The sequence below is a fragment of the Drosophila arizonae genome, chromosome 4 (genome assembly GCF_054131065.1).
Source record: "Drosophila arizonae isolate 15081-1271.41 chromosome 4, UAZ_ARI_1.0, whole genome shotgun sequence".
Classification (NCBI taxonomy): domain Eukaryota; kingdom Metazoa; phylum Arthropoda; class Insecta; order Diptera; family Drosophilidae; genus Drosophila; species Drosophila arizonae.
In genome coordinates this window covers 11,033,619-11,054,104 of record NC_142924.1, presented here as the reverse complement: position 1 = coordinate 11,054,104, position 20,486 = coordinate 11,033,619, and the positions used below count along the sequence as shown (strand labels likewise).

At 42.1% G+C, this 20,486-nt stretch overlaps 3 protein-coding genes across 9 annotated transcripts; 2 read left to right on the top strand and 1 right to left on the bottom strand.

Annotated features, from left to right (window-relative positions):
- Positions 1-98: 98 nt before the first annotated feature.
- Positions 99-1,556, top strand: Tmem43 (Transmembrane protein 43). The gene is made up of 2 exons (XM_018008845.2): positions 99-1,137; positions 1,253-1,556. Exons 1-2 carry the CDS (start codon positions 222-224, stop codon positions 1,462-1,464), a joined length of 1,128 nt encoding a protein of 375 aa, XP_017864334.1. The 5' UTR covers positions 99-221; the 3' UTR covers positions 1,465-1,556.
- Positions 1,158-3,037, bottom strand: LOC108614637 (uncharacterized). Of its 2 annotated transcripts, none has more exons than XM_089469241.1 (2): positions 2,812-3,037; positions 1,158-2,705 (listed from the first exon to the last, which is right to left on the bottom strand). In XM_089469241.1, the coding sequence occupies exon 2, from the start codon at positions 2,667-2,669 to the stop codon at positions 1,584-1,586; it is 1,086 nt and encodes a 361-aa protein (XP_089325367.1). In that variant the 5' UTR covers positions 2,670-2,705; positions 2,812-3,037; the 3' UTR covers positions 1,158-1,583. The 2 variants fall into 2 exon arrangements, with proteins under 2 accessions (XP_089325367.1, XP_017864335.1); XM_018008846.2 differs by having other exon boundaries at positions 2,771-3,032.
- A 68-nt stretch (positions 3,038-3,105) lies between these two features.
- On the top strand, positions 3,106-20,451 carry pbl (epithelial cell transforming 2 pebble). Of its 6 annotated transcripts, none has more exons than XM_018008620.2 (12): positions 3,106-3,704; positions 7,473-7,689; positions 13,496-13,631; positions 13,701-13,807; positions 14,555-14,804; positions 14,987-16,315; positions 17,634-17,765; positions 17,827-18,177; positions 18,243-19,184; positions 19,246-19,356; positions 19,419-19,568; positions 19,628-20,451. In XM_018008620.2, exons 1-12 carry the CDS (start codon positions 3,674-3,676, stop codon positions 19,754-19,756), a joined length of 3,885 nt encoding a protein of 1,294 aa, XP_017864109.1. In that variant the 5' UTR covers positions 3,106-3,673; the 3' UTR covers positions 19,757-20,451. The 6 variants fall into 6 exon arrangements, with proteins under 6 accessions (XP_017864109.1, XP_017864113.1, XP_089325335.1 ...); XM_089469209.1 differs by lacking the exon at positions 3,106-3,704 and adding an exon at positions 4,817-5,131; XM_018008624.2 differs by lacking the exon at positions 14,987-16,315 and having other exon boundaries at positions 3,108-3,704.
- The last annotated feature ends 35 nt before the right edge of the window (positions 20,452-20,486 follow it).

Sequence of the window (20,486 nt, the reverse complement as noted above, 5' to 3'; positions counted from 1 at the left end):
AAACAATTATACAGGATTCTTATAAGTATGGTTATTTAATTTTTTGTCGTTATTTCTGGTTGTGCTGTGAACAGCTGATTTTAACAAATACTACCTTAAGAACGGCGTTCATTTTGCTAATTGGCAGCTTATGAGTGCGCACAGTCGCAAAAGGCGAGTGTACGAACACAGCATTAATGCTGTTTATTTATATTACAAATGAAGTATTTTAAAAATTGAACATGGCCACGATAAGCGACACCTTTCGTAGCAACTGGCTAATCGCTACCTTTGGCCTGGGCTTGTTCATCGCCGGCTCCAGTGTTCTCTACTGGAACGAAGGGCGAGCGGTGCACACGATGTTGGCTCTGGATGAGGCTTACGCAGACATCTACTCGATGCAGTTCACCGAGGAGGAGCAAGATATGAATTTTGAAAATCGGATTGTACATCTATCGGGGCCCATCATATGTGGAGAGCCGCTCACCGAGCCCGACTACAATATACAGCTGATGGCAGTGAAACTAAGGCGTCGCGTACAGATGTACCAATGGGTGGAAGAAACAGTGGAGCACAATTTCGGCGAGAGCGTGGGCACAGAGGCGGACTCACGAAGCTATTACTATACACGCGAATGGCGGGACAAGATCGTGGACTCGCGACAGTTTTACAATCCACATGGCCATACGAATCCACAACGTTTCCCCATCGAGAGTGCCGTCCAGGTGGCCGATGCGGTTTACATAGGCAAATATGAGCTGGGGTCGGCTGTGAAGAACAAGTTCAACAACTACCACGAATTGACCTCGGACATAAGGCCGGATGACAGCGGAATCAAGCTGCATCTGGGTCTCTACTATCACACCAGCGATGTGTTCAATCCGGAAGTAGGAGATCTGCGTCTGCTCTTCACCTATGCGGGACTGGAGGGCGAACTGTACAGCATCGTGGGTCGCCTGCAGGGCAACAAAGTGGAGCCGTATGTCACCAGTCGTGGAGTGTCCGTGCTGCTCGTCTATCCGGGCGAAATAAGCGCACTGGAGGTATTCCGATTGGAGTATAGGACTCAGGTGCTGCACACCTGGTGGTGGCGCTTCATAGGCTGGCTCCTGATCTTCTTTGGCGTTACCTGCAACACGAAACTGCTGAGGGTTGTATGTGAGTGGATAACCAAAGACTTCTACACTATATATATTCATATATTTACTAGCATAAAGATATTTAACTCTACATATATTTCTATTAATATATCCCTTCTACTCTCCTCTTGCAGTGCTCCGTGTGCCTTTGTTAATTGGCCTGGCGCCCGATTCGCATTATCCGGTAACTGGGAACTTCTTGATCGCCTTCTCGCTGTCGCTGACCATTGCTGCGGTGGCCTGGATACTGCATCGACCTGTGATTGGCGCGTGCCTGTTCCTAGCGGGCGCCTCGCCCTACGTCTGGCTCACACGCAATTTCGTGGACTATCAGCGAGTAGATTAGTCCGTTATGTTCTCGTACGAGTAGATATTTACACATAACTTATTTGTATTTCGTGCCATCAATGTCAATAAAAAACTGAATAACACTTAAAAGCTAATCGTATCGCTATAATCCTAATCCTAGAACTCTCGAATGCCCGGATTCGTTGGTTCGCTTAACTTCGATTTGGGCGTCGACTCAGTGGAGGTGTGCACACTGGGACTCTGCGACTTGTCCTGCTCCTCATGGCAAGCGGCCGGCTCCTCGAAGCGCACGTAGGGCTCGAAGCTGTTGTTGATCTGCACAGAGCCACGATGCAGATTGTTGGACTCCGCCTCAAAGAGTATTTCGTTGATGAACCTCTCGGCAAGCAGACGCTGCTCGCGAGGCAAGCGCTTCAGCTTGTATGTCCAAGTGCGCGCAATGGACTCCTCCTCCGGATAAGTGCCCGCCAGATACTCGCAAGCTATATTCAACAGCTCGTCCGTGTTGTGCGTGCTCACTGTAGTTGTGGTGGCGGAGGAGGAGTTGTTCCCGTTGCTACTACAGGGTGGGGTCTGCCTGGCTCGCTTTGCTGCATTTGAATAGTCGGGCTGCTGGTGCATTAATCCCGATCCCGCTGCTGCTGGCGGCGGTGGCGGTGGCAGCGGATCTACCTTTTGTACATGCCCAAACGATTTGTGAAACATCTCCGAGATGTTCGGCGTCTGACCCACTCCACTGCGATAAGAGTAATGCAAGGAGGAGGCGCTGCTGCCACTGCTGTGCTCCATGAAGGATGCCGTCGAGCTGGAGTTTTCGTTGAACGAGAAGCTGGGCTCGTTCTTGAATGTAGGATTCACCGCGAGGAACTTCTCTGTATTCCTCAAAAAGTCCAGCTCCTGAAAGGTCCAACAACGTGGCGTATGCAAGCTGCCCGTGCGCATAGCGCTCTCCACGACCTTCAGCTCCTTGCGATAATTCGTGCGCAGTGTGTTGATCTTCTTCTTCACGTCCTCGACGGTCGCATCTCGCTTTAGATAGTGGTAAATGGGCACCAAGCGCTGATATGCCTCTGCTCGCTTCTCTCGATTCGTGTAATCCCGCAGAGAAGTGTCCCACAGGACGGGCATATCCCGATATGTCTGTATGAAGGCACGCAGATAATGACGATTCTCCTCGGCTCCGGACATTATTTTGATGCTATGCGACGGCTGCTGCGACGGAGGCGGCGGTTGGTGAAGCATTCTCTTTTATTCAAAATCCACTTTCAAATGCTCCCTCTGAAAGGGCGGTAAAAATATACCAAAATAAACACAAAGCGAAAAACGATCGAAATAAGTTTTACTTCAGCGTGTAAGTGAAAAAATGACAAATTTATGTATGGACCTATTGACGAAATGTCATTTTGTTGTTGTAGTTGCGATGGTGGTGGTGGTTTGCTTGACAGATTGCTGGGCATATTGCTGCATTGACGTAACTGCGCTTGTATGTGTGACGTCACAGCAACAAGTGTTGTCTGCGCTTAAGTTTTTATTTTACTGTGTGTGGTAACACTGCTTTGGCAATCGAATATAAACACTTAACGATGAGTTTTATTTGAACAGAGTACCATTTTGAGTATAACAGTCTCTTTGTATGTTAAAGGCGCCTTTGTAACAGTGCCTTTGTGAGTAGAAGAGCAGACAGCATTAACATTTATGTAAAATAAAGCGAGACGAACAGCCGTGCGACCGGACGTGTTTGACCGTTGATTTTGATTTTTAATTCCGACGCGCTGCAAAGAAAGTATAAACTGAAACACGTACAAGGCGCAGTGTAATTATTTGTATACGAATTACAAGCTACATTTGTGCAATTAAACGCGTGTATGCAAAAAAGAAAAATAAACAGGATTGCAAAAAGTGCTAAATTAAAGTGACGCCGTCCGCTGCTTCTGTTTCTGCTGGCTGCATTTAGTGGAATTCGATTGTGTGCGTGCACGCTACGCGTAAGTGTGTGTGTAAATTGTGACTGTTGGCGCTTGGCAGCGATATTTTGCGCGCCGCTTTTTAATTAACCAAAGCGTTGTTCAATTTAATTGTGCAAAAACAAAGATGCTTTGGCATTGGGCATTATTCAAGCTATGAGTAAATCAAAGCAAACAAACCAACATTAAATAATAAAACAAAGAAAATCAAACACGAAAGCTGTTTCAAAAGTGTATGTGTGTGTGTGTTCGTGTGTCCAAAATTAATGCAATTCAAAGGAAATGGAGACCATCGAGGAGCAATCAAAAACAGGTGAGTTCGCGAATCGTAAAATAGAAGAGTGGGCATCAGCAGCTGTTTTGCCTCACATCCGCTGTTTGTCTTTATTTCTATATAAATATAGAAATATATATTTTTCAATTTTTAATTTTTCAATGTCGCAGGCGTTAAGCACACATAAAATATGTCACAGCCAGCAAATAAATATCTTGGCTAGTACTTTCTTGTTGTAGTCAGGGAATTTTAAGCTGCTTTTTTTTTTCAATTTTTTGAAATTTATTTCGGTGTGAAACATATTTATGTATCGTTGTGAATGATTTGCGCGCATATAATATGTGTGTGTGCTAAATGTAGTTGCACCCCTCACCCCGCTGCGCACTCGACAAACCGGCACTGTACCCAGCAACAACAATAACCAAAAGCGCAGCCGCCGCGGCGAAGTTCCTGGCTGCCTGCCTGCCTAACTGTAGGTAGATCAACCAACAAATTACGTGCGCTCACCCTCTGTTCTCTGCCTCTCTGTCTCTCTCTTTTTGTCATGCTAGTTTTGTTATTGTTACTAGACCTAGCGATTTACCTACCACACGTTTGCATGTCTGCTCTTCCCTGCCTGTCCTTCTTCCCTCTTTCCGGGTATACATACTTAACAGAGCGCGCGCACATGCCAATGTTTTCGGCTGTCGGCTCAATGTTAATGGCATTCTTACATACACACAAGCGCATCTGCATATATGTATAGGTGCGTGTGTGTGTATTTTTGTGCGAAGGCCTCTGCGTAGTCGCAATGTACTGAGCCAAGGTTCTGCCAGATGACAACGTAATTTTATTACAAGATTCCACTTTGATGAGTCTGTTGCAGAGAAATCCTTTAGCGAAATATCAGAACTAGAGTCCCCACGCTGATCATTATGCAAATGTCACTCAATTAGTTTTTCGTCATGTCTCTTTGGCAAGGGGCCAAAGCAAACGAAGAAGAGACAGCATAGAGAAGAGAGTAGTGAGTGAGCAGCGCAGGCAGCGGCAAAGGGAATTTCCCAAAATAAAAATAAAGGAAGAGAAGTAAATACTTTATTTCCCTCTGTCAGCCACCACCTGTGAGGGTCGATTCGCACTCTGCCCTGAGTGTCGTGTATTTGCATTGGGTTTTCTGCTTCGACGGGGGCGCACACCTGTGGCTTCCGCCTGACTGCTTTGTCAGGTGATCTTTTAGTTGCAATTCAGAGTTTGATCCTTACACATCAGCAGCAACAGCAACAGCAGCTTCAGCATGTTGCACTTGCCAGTGGCAACAACAACTCAACATTCTCAGCTCGACTTTGGGCACGCCTGCAACAAGCAGCGAAATATCGTCACGGTTCGTCGTCAGGCTTGGTCCTATTTCACATACGCAGCCCAGGAGGAAGTCAAACAGACGCATCTCAAACATGCCGCACTATGTCAAGTGTATGAGGACTTTACAGGTATTTCATTACACAGGCCAGGCATTCACCACCAGCCCAGTTAATGGTGGAAGTGTCTCACAGGGTTGTTCTCACACAAATTTACAAACAGCAAACACATTTTATAACGAACGACTTCACTTTGGGCATTTTGTGGTACGCAATTTAATTGAAATTCAGAGCGTGTTTTTGCACTTTAAGGAATTTGGCGCAAACAAACTCAAACAGACCAGGGAACGAAACTCTGAATTCAAGCGTAATATTTTCTATATATAATATATAATATATGTATATGCATAAACAATTTAAATAGATTTGTTTAAGAAGCAAAGTGAATAATAGCTTGAAGCAGCTTTCTTCAAAGAAAAAGAAAATTCTGTTTAATATATTTTTTGCCAAACTTAATACTTAACTTACTTTTTCTTAGTATTTACCCTACAATGATTATACAAGAAAAAATATGTTTTTGGCTCAATTTCTTGGGAACGTAATTGAAACATTTAATAGCTGTTGCAGTTGCATATTGTTTACTGAACTTGTAACGATAAATAAATTCAATAAATTCAATACTATATAGTATGTATATGCAATACCTATGATTATATGATGAACACCTATATTTATTATCGCAGTTGTTTGGGTCGCTTCAGGTGTTTCATTTGATATTATACGAATTACTGCGTTGAAGACAAACGATTTTCCTGTATTGCAGTATTAAAAGCTGTTGGCTTTTTGTAAACACAACAAACTATATAGTTTACTGTTATAGAGAGACCATAAATTTCCATTGTAAGACTTAGTTATTCTAAAAATTTCATGCGTCATGCGGCGACAACAAAAAAATCAGCAAGAGCAACAACTCCTGTTCATTACCCACTGTGAAAGCAGATGCTGTATGGACCAGAGAGAAGGAGTGAGACAGACAGAGAGAGAGAGAGAGAGAGGGAGCGGGAGCGGGGGTGTGATGGAGGGTATAGTCTGGACTTTGTTCAATTGCCCAAGTGGCGACGCGTCTGCCTCGATAGAGAGATACAAAAGCGCAATTGGCATCAGTTACAGCTGCACAATTCTGGATAAAATTAATGCACAAATGCATGTGCAATCAATTCTGGGGTAGGCAGCAGTAGGGGTAGCTGGGGCGGGGCCGGGAGGCTGGGTGGCTGTTGGAAAATTTGTATGCACTTGAGCAACTTGTGTAGAGCTCATTGTGTAGGCGGGTGGACGGATTGGCGAATGGGCGGATGGGCAGTTGGGTTGTGTTGGGTGCATTTTCTTTCTCTGTGCTTTGGCTTGTCAAAACTACGTTGGCAATGATCTGAAGGTCGCAGAGGGGGGTCGGGTGGGTAGGTAGGCAGCCATAGACAACAAACAATAATATTAATGGCAGCAATCAGCACTTGGCGATCACAATTAAAATTGATGTCAACAGCTCACAAAATTGCGTCTAAATAATCGACGCTGCCCTTCGTTCAGCTGTGGACGGATGCTGCTGACCCAGAGATATATACAGTGAGATCCTCTTGGTTCTATTTTGTCTTGCATTTTGTTTGTTTTCTTTTTGCGCAACAGTTCGCAATTTGCATAAACAAACGAATAGACAATAGCAACAACATACACTGTGATGGCCATAAATCATAGCGCCAAAAACTTTGAATATGTTCGCCTCCGCCCCCTCCATCTACACTGCCTCCCGCTGCCTCCTGCTGCTGCTGCTGCTGCCGCCGCTGCTACTCTGCACTTGAACAAAGTGTACTTAATAATTTTTAGTGCGCTACTCAAGAGGGCGTGTGCGAGGGTTGAAGGCAACCAAGCAAGCGAGCTCATCAATTATAAACAAATCACATGTTTATCTATTATATATTCACAATATATCAAATGTTAGCTTCAACTTAGAGTCATTAAATCCAGAGTGTAGTTAGTTGCCATTGAAAATGGGAAATCTGGGTACAATGTGCTTGTTTATTTACTAACTATTGTATATTAAACTAGAATATGTGGGGTGTATGGACTAGTTTTCAGTTTATAAATTTGTAGACCCTGAACCCATTGAATGGAATGCCTTATATGAAAATATATATTAGATATGGTTTTATACAGATTCTTCTTTTTATAAAAAATAAAAAAAGATATAGTTGTATGTATATATAAAATAATATCCGAAAGCTCTTTTAGATGCATTAGTTGGCATACAAAGTTTTGATGAATATCTTATTTAAGCAAATGCCGATGAACTGAACAACATTCTTAGGTTATGTAGCACAACCCGTGCCCTCTTTGTACAGTTAAGCATTATAAGCTCCGAGCTATATATAGAACATCGTACTAATGCCTTGTGTGTCGTCTCCCATTCGGTAATTTGCAGAAATGTCCATTATGTCAAAGCTGCCCACACGCATCTGCCTGGTGGGCGAGGCTGGTAGAGATGCGGAGACGCTGCAGGCAGCCGAGAGTTTTGGCATGCCCGTCATACAGTCGGAGACGGGGCTGGACATCATCAACGATACGGATTGGCGCACATTCTATGTGCTGCAGGACTTTGAGGACGAGATCTTTGATGCCATACACAAGCAAAAGGAATGGTAAGTGTTGCCTTCTCACTCATCACTGTTGGCTCGCGCTTTATTATTTTTGTATGGCTTGCTTTGGCCGGATCTTTGTCATCTATAAATACATATCTGAGCATAATGTCAGCAAATTGAATGAGACGCGTCGTGGCGTCACGGAGTGCCACGAGTGGAGCACCAACAGCAGCCAAATTTGAAATTGAGACACACGCATGTGCGCTCTGCTCTACACCACACTCCCACACGCCCCGCCCTGCTGGGCAGAGGGTTGAGATTGACAGCGCCAAAACCAAAATCCGTTGACAATTCACGCTTTTCAAAATGCCCTAGTATACCCAGCAAAAATTGTTGGGCATGGGCGGAGGGCGTATTGAAATGGGAGTAGAGAAGTGGGAGAGGACTTGAAATGAAGTTTTCTTCAAGAAAACTTACTTTACAAAGTCTCAAATAGTTTAGCAACTTTCATAAGTATCCCAAGTGTTTCCCATTTGTTATCTTTCATTTGCTGCCCATCACAGGGTACACTTCAGTTCAGCATACTCTGTTTCGCATCTATTTTTGATTTTCTGCAAATTTCCTACAAATTGTTGTCAAATTTGAGGCTTGTGCGACAGTTTCTACCACGCTTGATTAATTTGCCCGCTGCGCAGTAATAGCCACATTTAAATCAAACAAGACAACAACAAACACAACAACAGCAATAGCTAGAGTATTTTGAGGAGCAATGCGCGACTAGCAGATACCCTAACAGAAAGTTAATTGAACTATTCTGATCTTCCTTCCACTGATACGCATAAAAATTGTCAAATCTTAAGTGAAACATTTTTAGATTCCAAAATCTATTTATACTCTAGTCTACTAGCCCCCTTGCCCATATTCAATAATTGGCAGGGTATAAAAACACAAAAAACATGCACGGTCTCTGCCTCATTAGAGATTAACAATAATAATAATTTTTTGTTTTATTTATTTACGATCATATTCAAGGTCAACAAATGCGTTTGCTGTGGGTTTGCAAATTGTGGCATATGGAAGATGGAAGATGGAGGAGGAGAGATAGAAGCTGGGGCATTGTGGGCATTGCCTGTTTTGCTATGCTTTCGTGTTAAACATCAGTTCTGTTCCTTTTATTTTGTTTAAAATTATGTAAAAAAGCACTAGAGATGAAACGGAAGCCAGGGGAAGGGGGGCATTACGTGTATTATTTATTTGCCAAAATTTCATTCATCTTTCGTTTGTTTGTGCTTAGTTTTTGTTGTTTATTTTCTGATTTTCTTTGCTTTTCTTTTTTGCCATTAAATTGTTTTTAGTTTATGAAGCATATAAGTGGATGCTTTTTTATGGCATTTTGCACACAAATAAGTTCATCACAATTCTTATAAATAGTTGCCAATTAGTTGAGAATTATATTCTAAATATATTTGTTGTCATTCAGCGGAAGAGTAGCCTACTCATTCATGTTTTTGTAAACAGATTTCAAATGCAAATTCGTAATATTTTATGAGGCACAGCCAGCTTTAATGTTGAAATTAAATGGTTTTACTATTGAGTTATAAATTATTGCATACGAAGATAAAAAGACTTTACGGACTAGCTCTATGTTCTTATACTAATGAGGGAGAGAAGTGAAGAGAGAGAGAGAGAGGGAGGGAGAGAAGTGAAGAGAGTATATTGGTTTTCAACTATTCGTCTCTTTGCATAAGTAAAAATTATTGTGGCCCTATTAGAAGTATAGAGGTTTGATTAATTTTGAACATATTCGTACCCTACTATCCACATACGCCTACTAAGGGCGTGGCCAATCATAAACAGTATTCTCTACATTTTTATAGCTAAGACTTCAAAGATGAATGAGATTTAGTTACTTTTTTCAACTTCTGTAGATTTTGTCAGTATATTTCTGTCCTTAACTTTTTTTTTAAAGTCTGTTTAAATAGTCAAATCGGAGAACGATTCCCTTCCTCCTACACAAATTGACCTATAAATTATTTAATTTTCCCTCTAGAAATATCGATTGTTGAATTATTGTTGTTCATTATCAAACTATTATATCACAACTATGTAATATTGTACATGTAAATGTCACCCCACCTATCTCCCTCCCTCTCTAATGCCAATTAAAGTGAAGCCTTTCTATAGAAGTCTATGTTAATTGCTATGCAACATATGGACTCTTTTGTCTGTGCACGGAATTCCGTATAACTTTTTGGTGCTTCCCGCGAAAATGCATGCAATGGGGAGCACACAGCTGTTGAGAAAAATTCCCTCAATGGATTTTCAGAATTGCACACACAAACACATAGTAGCCACTTAAACTCACACAAATTGATGGCAAAAAGATCTTGTTAATTGTGACACAACCACATTGGCTATAATTATACGATCTATCGTATGCACTGAAAAGTACTCAGAGTTATATTTATATAGAAACTGAATCATAAGAATACGCTTGCATACAGACGTTCCCCTTGGGGGCATTGCCTATTTTGGGGCCGCATTCATTCAGCGATTAAAACACAAATAGTACAAAATTCTTAATGAAAATTTGCTCAACGAAAATTTATGACAAAATTTTCGTTTTTATTTATTGTCTAAGGAATTCGTTAAGCCGAAAACTTTGCGTACTTCCACTGAAATCGAAATGAATCGCTAACGTGTTCACATGATTGCAGAGGTGGTTATCTATATACATATATGTATATACATATGATATATAGGAGAGGGTGGGAGTTGCGGCTACTGCGGGGGTGCGTCATATTGCAGCAATCTATTGGCGCCACGATTCTATAAAAAATGTTTTATATGTGGAACACGATGGCAAAGTGTGAAAAGCGTCGCCAACAAGTCGGAAATTCTTGACAAAAAAACCACAACAACAACAACAACAACCAATCAGAAAAATCCTCAAATCGCAGAAAATAAAAATATATGTAAACTATACATATTTTTTTAATAATATATTTCAATATGTGTGTGTGTATAGCTAGCTGTGTCTATATAATTTATAAGTTTTCAGCATGGCTAATTAATTGTGCGAGAGGGTGGAGCTGGCTGGGGGGTGGTGCAACGCTTTGCTGTCATTGACTGCTCTATAGTTTTGACCCTCGCAAAGTTCGAGTGTTATGTTTGTATACGAAGGATGAAAGGGTGGGCGGGTGTATGTTTGGGTGTTAAAGATCAGCGCACTTTATAAGCAACAAGTTCTTCATGGATTCTCCATAATCCATAAACACATACTATATATGCATATATAAATGTATATGTATATATATGCATATCTGTATATTATATGCTCCAATTGGAGGTCAGCTTTTAGCGCTCGTCTTTCATCTTTCAGCTGAGCAGCACGCGCTGCGCATTTTTTTGCATTGAGTAAGCACTGCGCCTGGGTTTTCCTTCTGCTCACTCATGTGTTGAGTCTACGAAATTCCATTGATATATAATATATATTAAATGTATATATTTTATTTGTCAAATATTCTTTTTGCATACATTCAAATGTCACACCTGGTTGCCAGCTTATTTGTTTATCATTTTGTCATTTGGCTTTCCTCGAATGTTTGCGCAGCTTACAGTAATATTTTGCTCTCTTTCTTTATCTATCTGTGTGCATGTGTGTGTGTGTATGTGTGAGTGTTTGGCATTTGGCACTTGAGTGTGTGCCATCAAGTGGCATTTTCTATTTCCACAATTTTTCATTCCATTGCGTTTCGCAGCTGCCGTCGTCGTCGCAGCCGCCGACGCTCGCCATTTGGCTCAATCATTTTCCACAGTTCACAGCGCGGCAACAGTTGTGTTTTTGTTTAGTTTCAGCTGTGCCGTTAGAATCAGCAAAACGTTTTTACCAATAAATGTTTAATAATATATACATATATATATTTATATCTATACTCTGTGCCACTGAATAATATAAACTTAACGTGTGTCTAAGCATTTGTGTGCGTGCTGCTTCCACATAGATGGAAACCTATTTGTGGTAAGCGCCAGGTGGGACAGGTGTAGGTTTGTGTGCAGCCAGACTCTGTGTGAAAGCTGTGAGAAGTCTCGCCTTATCGCAGTGAAATTGAAGTGCGTGTTAGTTGTGCTCTATGAAACGAGTCTTAAGTTTCCAAATCTGTTTGCTATTCGTAGTGCCAACAGACTGAAACGAAACGCATTGTGCAATCGACTGTGTGAGAAGCAACAAATTAAACAATTATAGTGTAAAGAAGTTACTAAAAATGTAGTATGATTGAGTATATGCACTGTAGAATGCAGTTAACTGATGTGCCCAAAGTCTAAATTTCAATTCAGGTGTAAAAGAAAAGTGTTGAGTGTTTATTAAAATAATCTGCATTCATGTGAGTTAAGAACTCCATTGCTTCAAATCCGAATCAGCATCCATATATTTATACTTCTCAAAGAATTCTTTCGTTTTCTGCTAAATAATAATTTATTTTGTATATTCCTTCCTCTACTCTTCTCTATACAATATTTTATTTTGAATTTCTCTAGATATATTCTATATTTATTTGAAATATTCATACTTGAAACATGCACACCTCCTTAACCTAGTTTAGATTGTATATCTCTAGATTCTTCCTCTTCGAATCGATTATTTACTGTATGCCAGCCAGTTGCTATGTCTACATATATCACTTTCTTATAATAAATATATTTATTTTTATGAGAATTATTTAAAAAATGTCGAGCTTTTTGCGAGCTTTCACTAGAGATCAGAAGAAAGCTTTTTGCTCGTTTATTTATGCAAGGAAAAATCAAGAAAACTTTATTCAACTATTAATAATGTTTGTATTGAAGTATGTATTTAATTTTGTTAAATCTCACTGAAACTCAAATAGCTCTCAAGAGATTCATCTTCTACCTTAAGTGTGTTTCATATCAATCCTTCGCTCATCCCATTCAATCAATAATTTTTGCCAACAAATGATTTCCTGGAACTTTGGATTATTTATAAAAATTTTTGCTGCTGACCCAGCCCATTTTGATTGGCTGAGAGCAGCGTATGTCCTAGCCACAACACATGAGTGAATGATGAATGTACATAAATTAATTTCAATATTAAAAATATCATAAATGCATAAGGCGAGCCACACAATTACACACACACACACAGACAGACTGACAGAGGCAGAGGCAGAGGCAGGGCAGCATCCGCCCACTTCCGCTCGATTGATTTGTTTATAAAAACTTCCGGTACGTGGCCAGTTGTACGCCCGTATAGTACAGCCTGTACAGTCAGCCTGGCTGGCATGTGCTTCGTCATAAACAAAAAGCCCTTAAACAAATTGATTGCTGCATGAGATGTGGTTGGGGTTGGGGTTGGGGCTGAGGTTGGGGCTGGGTTTGAGGCTGCTTGTTCCAGTCAAAGTTCAGTGGGAATTCGTCTGGCTTTTGATTGTTGTTTACATACCCCAGCCCCAATTGCCACCTGGTGTCGCGTGTGTATATCTATCTAGCTATCTGTCGCTGTCTTTGTGTGTGGGAAAGACGCGTCGCATCACATCGCATCGTATCGCAACAGAGCAACTGTTCTCGAACCGGATGAATTGTTAAGTTGCAGTCATTCGTGGATTGCCTGATCGCACGGCAGTGCTTTCGCCTCAGTCTGTGTCTCTGTCTCGTGTTTGTGCAATTGAAGGCGCCTATAACCGATTTATAGTCTTGAGTGATTCGAATAATTGATATATGGCTACTGCAACAGCGCCGCAACGGCCAAGGTCAATTGGGGCATTACAAAAATCGCCTTGCATAACTCAAAAGTGTGCCACATAAATATTTAACGATCTCTTTTCCCCTCTCTCTCTCGCTCTCTCTTCAGCATTTTGGGTCCACCCGCTTTGAAGTATGCGGCCGAGATGAAGCAGACGCTGGGCCAGAACACCAGGCCCATTTATAACTATGCGATGCGCGGAGTAGTCACTTGCTTCACGGGCATACGCAAAAAGGATGAGCTGGTGAGTGTAACGGAATAATTAATCCCCATCAGATGAATGTGCAATAATTTTAAATATTTTTGACTTCAGACAAAGCTGGTGAATCTCATACACTCCATGGGCGGTTGCATCAAGAAGGATTTGAATACAAAGACCACGCACTTGATATGCAATCACAGTGGCGGCGAAAAGTATCAGTAAGTATATAGAAAGACTGCTGAAATTGTGTTAAAGCTGGAAGCAAAGGAACAGATCACTATCGCGAAAAGACTTTAGCCTGTGTGTTTAGCAAGAGAGAACTTTATAGAAGTAACTCAGCGTATTTATATAGCTTGTGCATTCCAAAAATATAGTCAAAACATAAAATAAATTGATCAGTTGTTATAGATTTGAAGAGTACATTTGTATAAAAGCTTCCACTATGCTTCAATTGTGTAATGATCTTAAATCTTTGTATTTTGATCAATATGCTCTATTGTAAATCATATTAAAATGCAATATATTTGTTGAAGAATAGAACATGTCAAAATTGTAACAATCTAAGAGCGGAATAGTTCAAGTTTAAGTATAGAGAGTTTATGTATAGAGCCTTCAATAACTATAATAACTGTAAATCGTACTCAGTCATATTCAGTTGCTCCCGCTCTATGCAAACGGTTTCGGTTCTTTTCGTTTTGGTCTTCGGTTGAGCGGCCTACGTTGAACTATTCGTGTATTCTGTTCAATCTCTCTGAGGAACCGACGCAATCGATTCTCAGAGTTTATAAGAACACCTATCAGACATTGAGAAACGTTCAGCAGTAATTTGCAAACTCTGATATTTATAAATCAGTCAAATCATAAGTTATTTACCTTTTACCATATAAACTTAGTATAGAGTAAAGGGAATGTATTTGATATAAGACCAAATGGAGTTTATTTTCTAATTGTTTGTCCACTTACAGATACGCCAAAACCTTTCGTCTGACCGTGGTGCGTCCCGCTTGGGTCTATGCCGCTTGGTCCGCTCGCAATTCGCTGGGCTTTGAGGCCACCCAGGATAACTTCACCAAGGCGCACAGACTAAAGGCATTCGAGGGACAGAAGATTTGCTTCTTTGGCTTCCCCGCCGAGGAGCATCAACACATGGTCGATGTGCTGCTGGAGAATGGTGGCGTCTGTGCCGAGTTGGATGATCCCGAGTGCTCGCATGTCGTGAGTTCTGTGCCCCGAAATAAAACTGCGGCACTTTTTTACTTAAATTGTTTTTTTATTTTTATTTTTTATCATTTTTTCACTCGCTCTATTTTGCATGCAACTCACCTTTTTGGCATTTGGCTTAAACGTTTTGTTTGTTTGTGTGTCTTATGGCTGACTCTTGTGTATATATCTTGCAGGTGATGCCCAATACGGGCGCTGTCCTTACAAGCACTAGCTCTAGCTCTACTAGCACTAGCACTGATACTAACCACACCACTAACACTAAACCCCAAATATGCAGCAGCCCCAAGTCCCCCAAAATCGAAGCAGATTCAACAGATGAGGCAGGCCAACGGCAGCAGCAGCAGCGGCAGCATCAGCTGCACCACGAACTGGATGAGCAGCAACAGCAGCCAGTGTCGGACAAAGAGAATCATTCTGGCGAACTCGATGACATACATTTCGATGAGCGTCTGTTTGTCGAGTCGGGCGACATGCAGCAGCCGGAGGAGCTGCCGCTGCCCGACTCGGCGGACGAAGAGGATGTGCAGGCGAGCACGCCGAAGAGCAACAGGCAATCGAATGTTATTATTGCCAGCGGCACGCCCACCAGCTGCAATGGCAGCCCACTGGCCGCTGAAGACTTCCAAGACAATGAGGAGCGACTATCACCAATTCTGATTGCGCCCGCCAAGCTGCTAACGATCGACACAATCAACGAGTGCGACATGGAAACGGATGACTTGACGGCCGCAGCGGCCGATAATGACTTGAAGCGCAAACGCGACAGCTTCGACAGCGTCTCGCTGATGTCTGTGGACTCGTTTGCCTTGCCCGCGAGCACCAAGAAACCGAAGCTTATACGCACGGGCTCCATAACGCGCACCCTGAAGCGCTCCATGAGCTTTGTGGCTGATCGCACGCCCATCATCAAGACGCTGCGCACGCGTCGCAGCTCCATTGCCGTCGCCGATGCATCCACGTTTCTGGGCAGCGAGACCATTGAGGCGGATGATTCCGTGTGCTCGCTGGCCAGCATCAACAGCACGCTGAACGAGTCCATAAGGAAGCCTGTGAAGGCGCTGCGCAGCATTTGCGATCGCATCACGCGCAGCAGCAGTCGCCGCGCCGAGCGAGAGGCCACGCCAGAGGGCGGGCCATTGGATAGCGGCTTCAAGACGCCCAAGGCGCCGTTGCAGCGCTTTGGCGTCGGCGGCAGTGCATCGTCCTCTAAGAAAACAGCAAAGCGTCTCTTTGGACCGGCGGGTGGAGGCACAACTGCTGTCAGCTGCTCCCTAACATTAACAACTAACAATGCCAATGTCCCTACCAAAGATACGGTCAACGCTTGCTCGGCAACGACTGTTACTGCCTCTGCCTCGGTCCTGTTGCCCTCGAAAATCAGCTCATCCATAACAGCAATCACATCATCAACATCATCATCATTAACATCATCAACATTGATCGCTCTGCCCGTGGACTCTGCCAAGCTGCCAACGTCGACGACCGCTGGCGATGAGCAAATGGTACTTAAATGGATTAAAATCCGCAAACCTAAAAAAAAAAAACCTGGAAACACTTTGAAACGGCACAGCATAAACATTTTCTCTAGGACATTGTTAAGCTATACAATTAAAGCTAATTAAACACTTTGTTTATGGCTTTTTAAAGAAACTGCTTGATGTAACTTAATTCTCTCATTCATCATTTATTGAGCCACCCATTTGAGCCTCAGCAGTTTCTTTACTCTCCATTCGCCTTCATATTTCGTGTGAGAACTTCTCATCCATTTCGTACGCTTCTCGCTGTGCCTTTTGCATTGAAACATTTTGTGCTATTTTTGTTCGATTCGTCGCGCATTTTCAACATTTTTTCAGCTGTTTAACGAGCTGCGGATCACGTCTTTTGTTCTTAACCATTTTCAGGCCAAATTCAACAAATTTTATTAAATTACATGTTAATTGTTTATGGTTATGTTTTGTAGTTTTTTAAGCCATAATTCGGGTGCGGTGTTTTATCATAACTTTTTTCACTATTAATCTCTCTCACTCTCTCTATCTATTTATCTCTCTGTCTCTGTCTCTATCTCTATATCTAATGCTACTGTCTCTATTTTCCAACTGTTTTCCGAGCACACACGCAACAACAACAACAGCACAATAAATATTAATCAACAGCACACGTTCCGCTTGAATAAATGTTAAAAATGCCTTCAAGAATGCCCAAAAAAATAGGGGCCAAAAAAAAAGATTATAATAATAACAAATAAACATAATGTACATAAAGGCTGGGCGTTTGGTATAGACTAACAAATATTTGCACAAATGTTTCAGTACATTCGATGGCAGGAATTCTCGAGATAAACAATTTCATATATACATATTTTATTTGCTTTTTCTATATTTTTCTACTCTATTGTTTTATGATCTTTGTTTTGCTTGCAATTTTTATGCCCGTTTCAAAGTGTTTGCCAAAAATGTGCATTAAAAATGTTTTGTTTGCTCATATTTTGTTGAAATTATTATTGAAATCAAATAATTCAAATCAAAATCATATTCAGTTTCGGATACAGATACAGATTCCATAATGTATATAATTTATTGTGCTGCTCTGCTCTGCTGCTGGTGCTGCGTTTGTGAACTGTACAATAGATTTAAATTAGTTAGACGCTTGATTTAAGATTGTATTGAATGCATTTGGCAACAAACAAAACATTTTTATTTTTATCACATTGCTCACATTGCACATTTCCACATGGTTTATAATTTTCTTTGATTTGCAATCAAATTGTTGAGCCGCATTACTGATCTATATATATATATATATCTATCGCCCGCCCATCAGGTTGTAGACGAGCACACGACTGTGTCGAAACCGGAGCCCAAGAATCATAATACTCACATTCTGAAATCGGACTGGTTCTGGTATACCATACAGAATGGCTACGCCAACGAGATGGATTATCTATTTGGCGATGTAAGTGCAATCGAATACCCATTGCAAATCAATTATTCATCTTTCTTCAATTTATCTGTAGTACTTGGATAGCATTACGAATACGCCCAGCACAGATCGTCGCGACTCGCTGCCCATTAGCTTTAACAAGCGGAAACGGAAGCGTTTCTCACAGCGCATCCAATTGGAGGGAACGCCCTTGGGCTCCGGCAAGCGACGGTCTTCGGTGTCGGATGCTGGCCTCTTGTCCGTGTCGAATAGCTTCTTTGACTGCACCACCAGTCCTGATAAACTGGAGAATGATAAGCTGCTGCATGTGGAGCCAGAGGTTAGCGAGGCCACGCCCACCAAGAAATCCATGCGGTTCAATCACTTTATGGACTTCTTCACCACAGAGTCCAACTATGTGGGCATCCTAGATACCATACTGAATGTAAGAGCTGTCGCATTGAATCCTTACCACACAATACTCACATCTTTCTCCCTCTTTCCGTGCAGCTGTTCAAAAACAAACTGGAGGAGCTGGCCGAAACGAATGATCCGTTGCTTAATAAATCGGAGATCAAATCAATTTTTGGCAACTTTCTGCCCATTCACGAGGTGCATCAGAGCATGCTGGAGCATCTGCGCAAGCTGCATGCCAATTGGCGCGAGGATTGCCTCATCGGGGATATCATTATACAGCATCGCGATGACCTGATCAAAGCCTATCCACCCTACGTGAATTTCTACGAGCAGATGAAGGAACAGCTGCAGTACTGTGATCGCGAATATCCACGCTTCCACGCCTTCCTCAAGATTAACCAAACCAAGCCAGAGTGTGGGCGTCAGAGCCTGCAGGATCTTATGATCCGGCCTGTGCAGCGGCTACCCAGCATCAGTCTGCTGCTGAATGATATATTGAAGCACACGGCTAACAGTAATGCGGATCATGCGCGACTCGAGGAGGCGTTGAAGGCCATCAAGCAGGTGACGCTGCACATCAACGAGGACAAACGGCGTACGGAGTCGCGCATGGCCATCTTTGACATATTCAACGATATCGATGGCTGCCCGGCACACCTGGTCAGCTCCAATCGCAGTTTCATCTCCAAGTGCGAGGTCAACGAGCTGTCCGATTCGCTGAGTGGGCGTGGCGACATTCTATTGCTGTACCTGTTCTCTGATTCCATAGAGCTGTGCAAGCGGCGCTCGCGGGGTTTCAACACGGCCAAATCGCCCAGCACGGCCAAAACGCATAAGCACATAAAATTGATATCGCTGAATACGATACGCTTTGTCATCGATGTTACGGACAGTCCGCGTGCCTTTGGCCTGCTGCAGCGTGGCGAGAAGGAGAAGCTCTACACCTTCAGCATCATTGACGAGGAAACGGATAAGCTGGTCTATCTCAAAAAGTTGTGCATGCAAATCGCAGCGCACACGTGTCGCACAGATGCCGTGAGTGTTTCCAAAGCTAATCAATTATATAAGCTGACTAATGTTCTAATATCCTTTGCAGGACAAAATGCTGCTGAGTCGCACTTCACTGGAATTGGAGGTGGACATCAGCGATGTAAATGTCAGCACATTGAGCAAGGCTTTCAAATTGGCTGCCAAGACGCGTCTAAAGGTGCATTCGTTAACTAATTGAGATAGTCGCAACAAACTAAATACGTTTTTGTATTTTTGCAGGTGGGACGTGCCTTTTCCTTTAACAAAACCCCCAACAAGCTGAAACGTGCGGTGTCCACAATGATGACTTCGCCTTTCGGCAGCACCAACTCGTTGACGCCCGCCTCGCAGCTGGCGCAGATGCGTCTGGCCAGCTGTACCAACATTAATGTAAGCTCGAGTGGTATATAGAAATATATGTATTTACTATATCCAATGCTTATTAACAGGAAGTAGCCGATGAGGATTGTGCCAGCATGCGCAGCAATTCGCCATCCACGCAGTCGGAGCTGCTGGTTGTGCCCCCTCTATCGGTGCAGCCCACGCGCAAAAACAAGGCCGTCGTGGGCCGAATTTAGCCGGCGAAGCTTGAGCCTGGCCCTGGCTAATGCTCAACTATCTCCAATAAGCGTATTCCATATGAAGTTTTTGTGTAGGCTTTTAAGTACGTCTCGCTGCAAACACACTCACTCATGCGTAATCGTAATCCATACTTTCGATATTCGTAATCTCAAAAAAAAATTAAAGAAAAACAGAAAATCACGCGTCCAATCAGTATAAGGTCGTAATTTTAGAATTTCGTATAAGATTTATTTGTCGCTCGCGAATGTTGAAGCGTTTGCGTTATTGTAGGCGTTCTCAATGAATTTGTATTTGTAGCGCTCAAGTCTATGAATAATTGTAAATAGTTCTTTCGTATTCGCACATATATAAATATATATATATATGCTAATATATATAGTAATCTATCTATATGTTCAATGTAATCGTATAATGTAACTAATCGTATTAGTGTCTTGAAATCGCATTCACGCACTGAAAAACAAAATCGGTTCGATTTCATCTTTGTTCGGCATTGCAAAAGCTGTGAATGTTTACTGAGTAAATTTTTTTTAAAAAACAAAAAGTACATAACGATTAATGTTTAAAGTCATTCAATTTATTTGAGACGGGCATATACAGCCAAAAACGTTGTATTGTAAGAGCATGATGATGTTTAAGATATAATATACGACACCATGATATAAAACCTATAAAAGAAAAACAAATCGAATTTATTGTTTATTCTGAATGGAAGGGGGTAAAGGG

Bases quoted from the DNA above. Each gene is read 5' to 3' on its own strand.
- Tmem43 (XM_018008845.2), top strand. From the start codon at position 222: ATGGCCACGATAAGCGACACCTTTCGTAGCAACTGGCTAATCGCTACC. The intron at 1,138-1,252 runs GTGAGTGGATAA...CTCCTCTTGCAG, and splicing joins GAAACTGCTGAGGGTTGTAT to TGCTCCGTGTGCCTTTGTTA.
- LOC108614637 (XM_089469241.1), bottom strand. From the start codon at position 2,669: ATGCTTCACCAACCGCCGCCTCCGTCGCAGCAGCCGTCGCATAGCATC.
- pbl (XM_089469209.1), top strand. From the start codon at position 4,939: ATGTTGCACTTGCCAGTGGCAACAACAACTCAACATTCTCAGCTCGAC. The intron at 5,132-7,472 runs GTATTTCATTAC...GGTAATTTGCAG, and splicing joins AGTGTATGAGGACTTTACAG to AAATGTCCATTATGTCAAAG. The intron at 7,690-13,495 runs GTAAGTGTTGCC...CTCTCTCTTCAG, and splicing joins ATACACAAGCAAAAGGAATG to CATTTTGGGTCCACCCGCTT.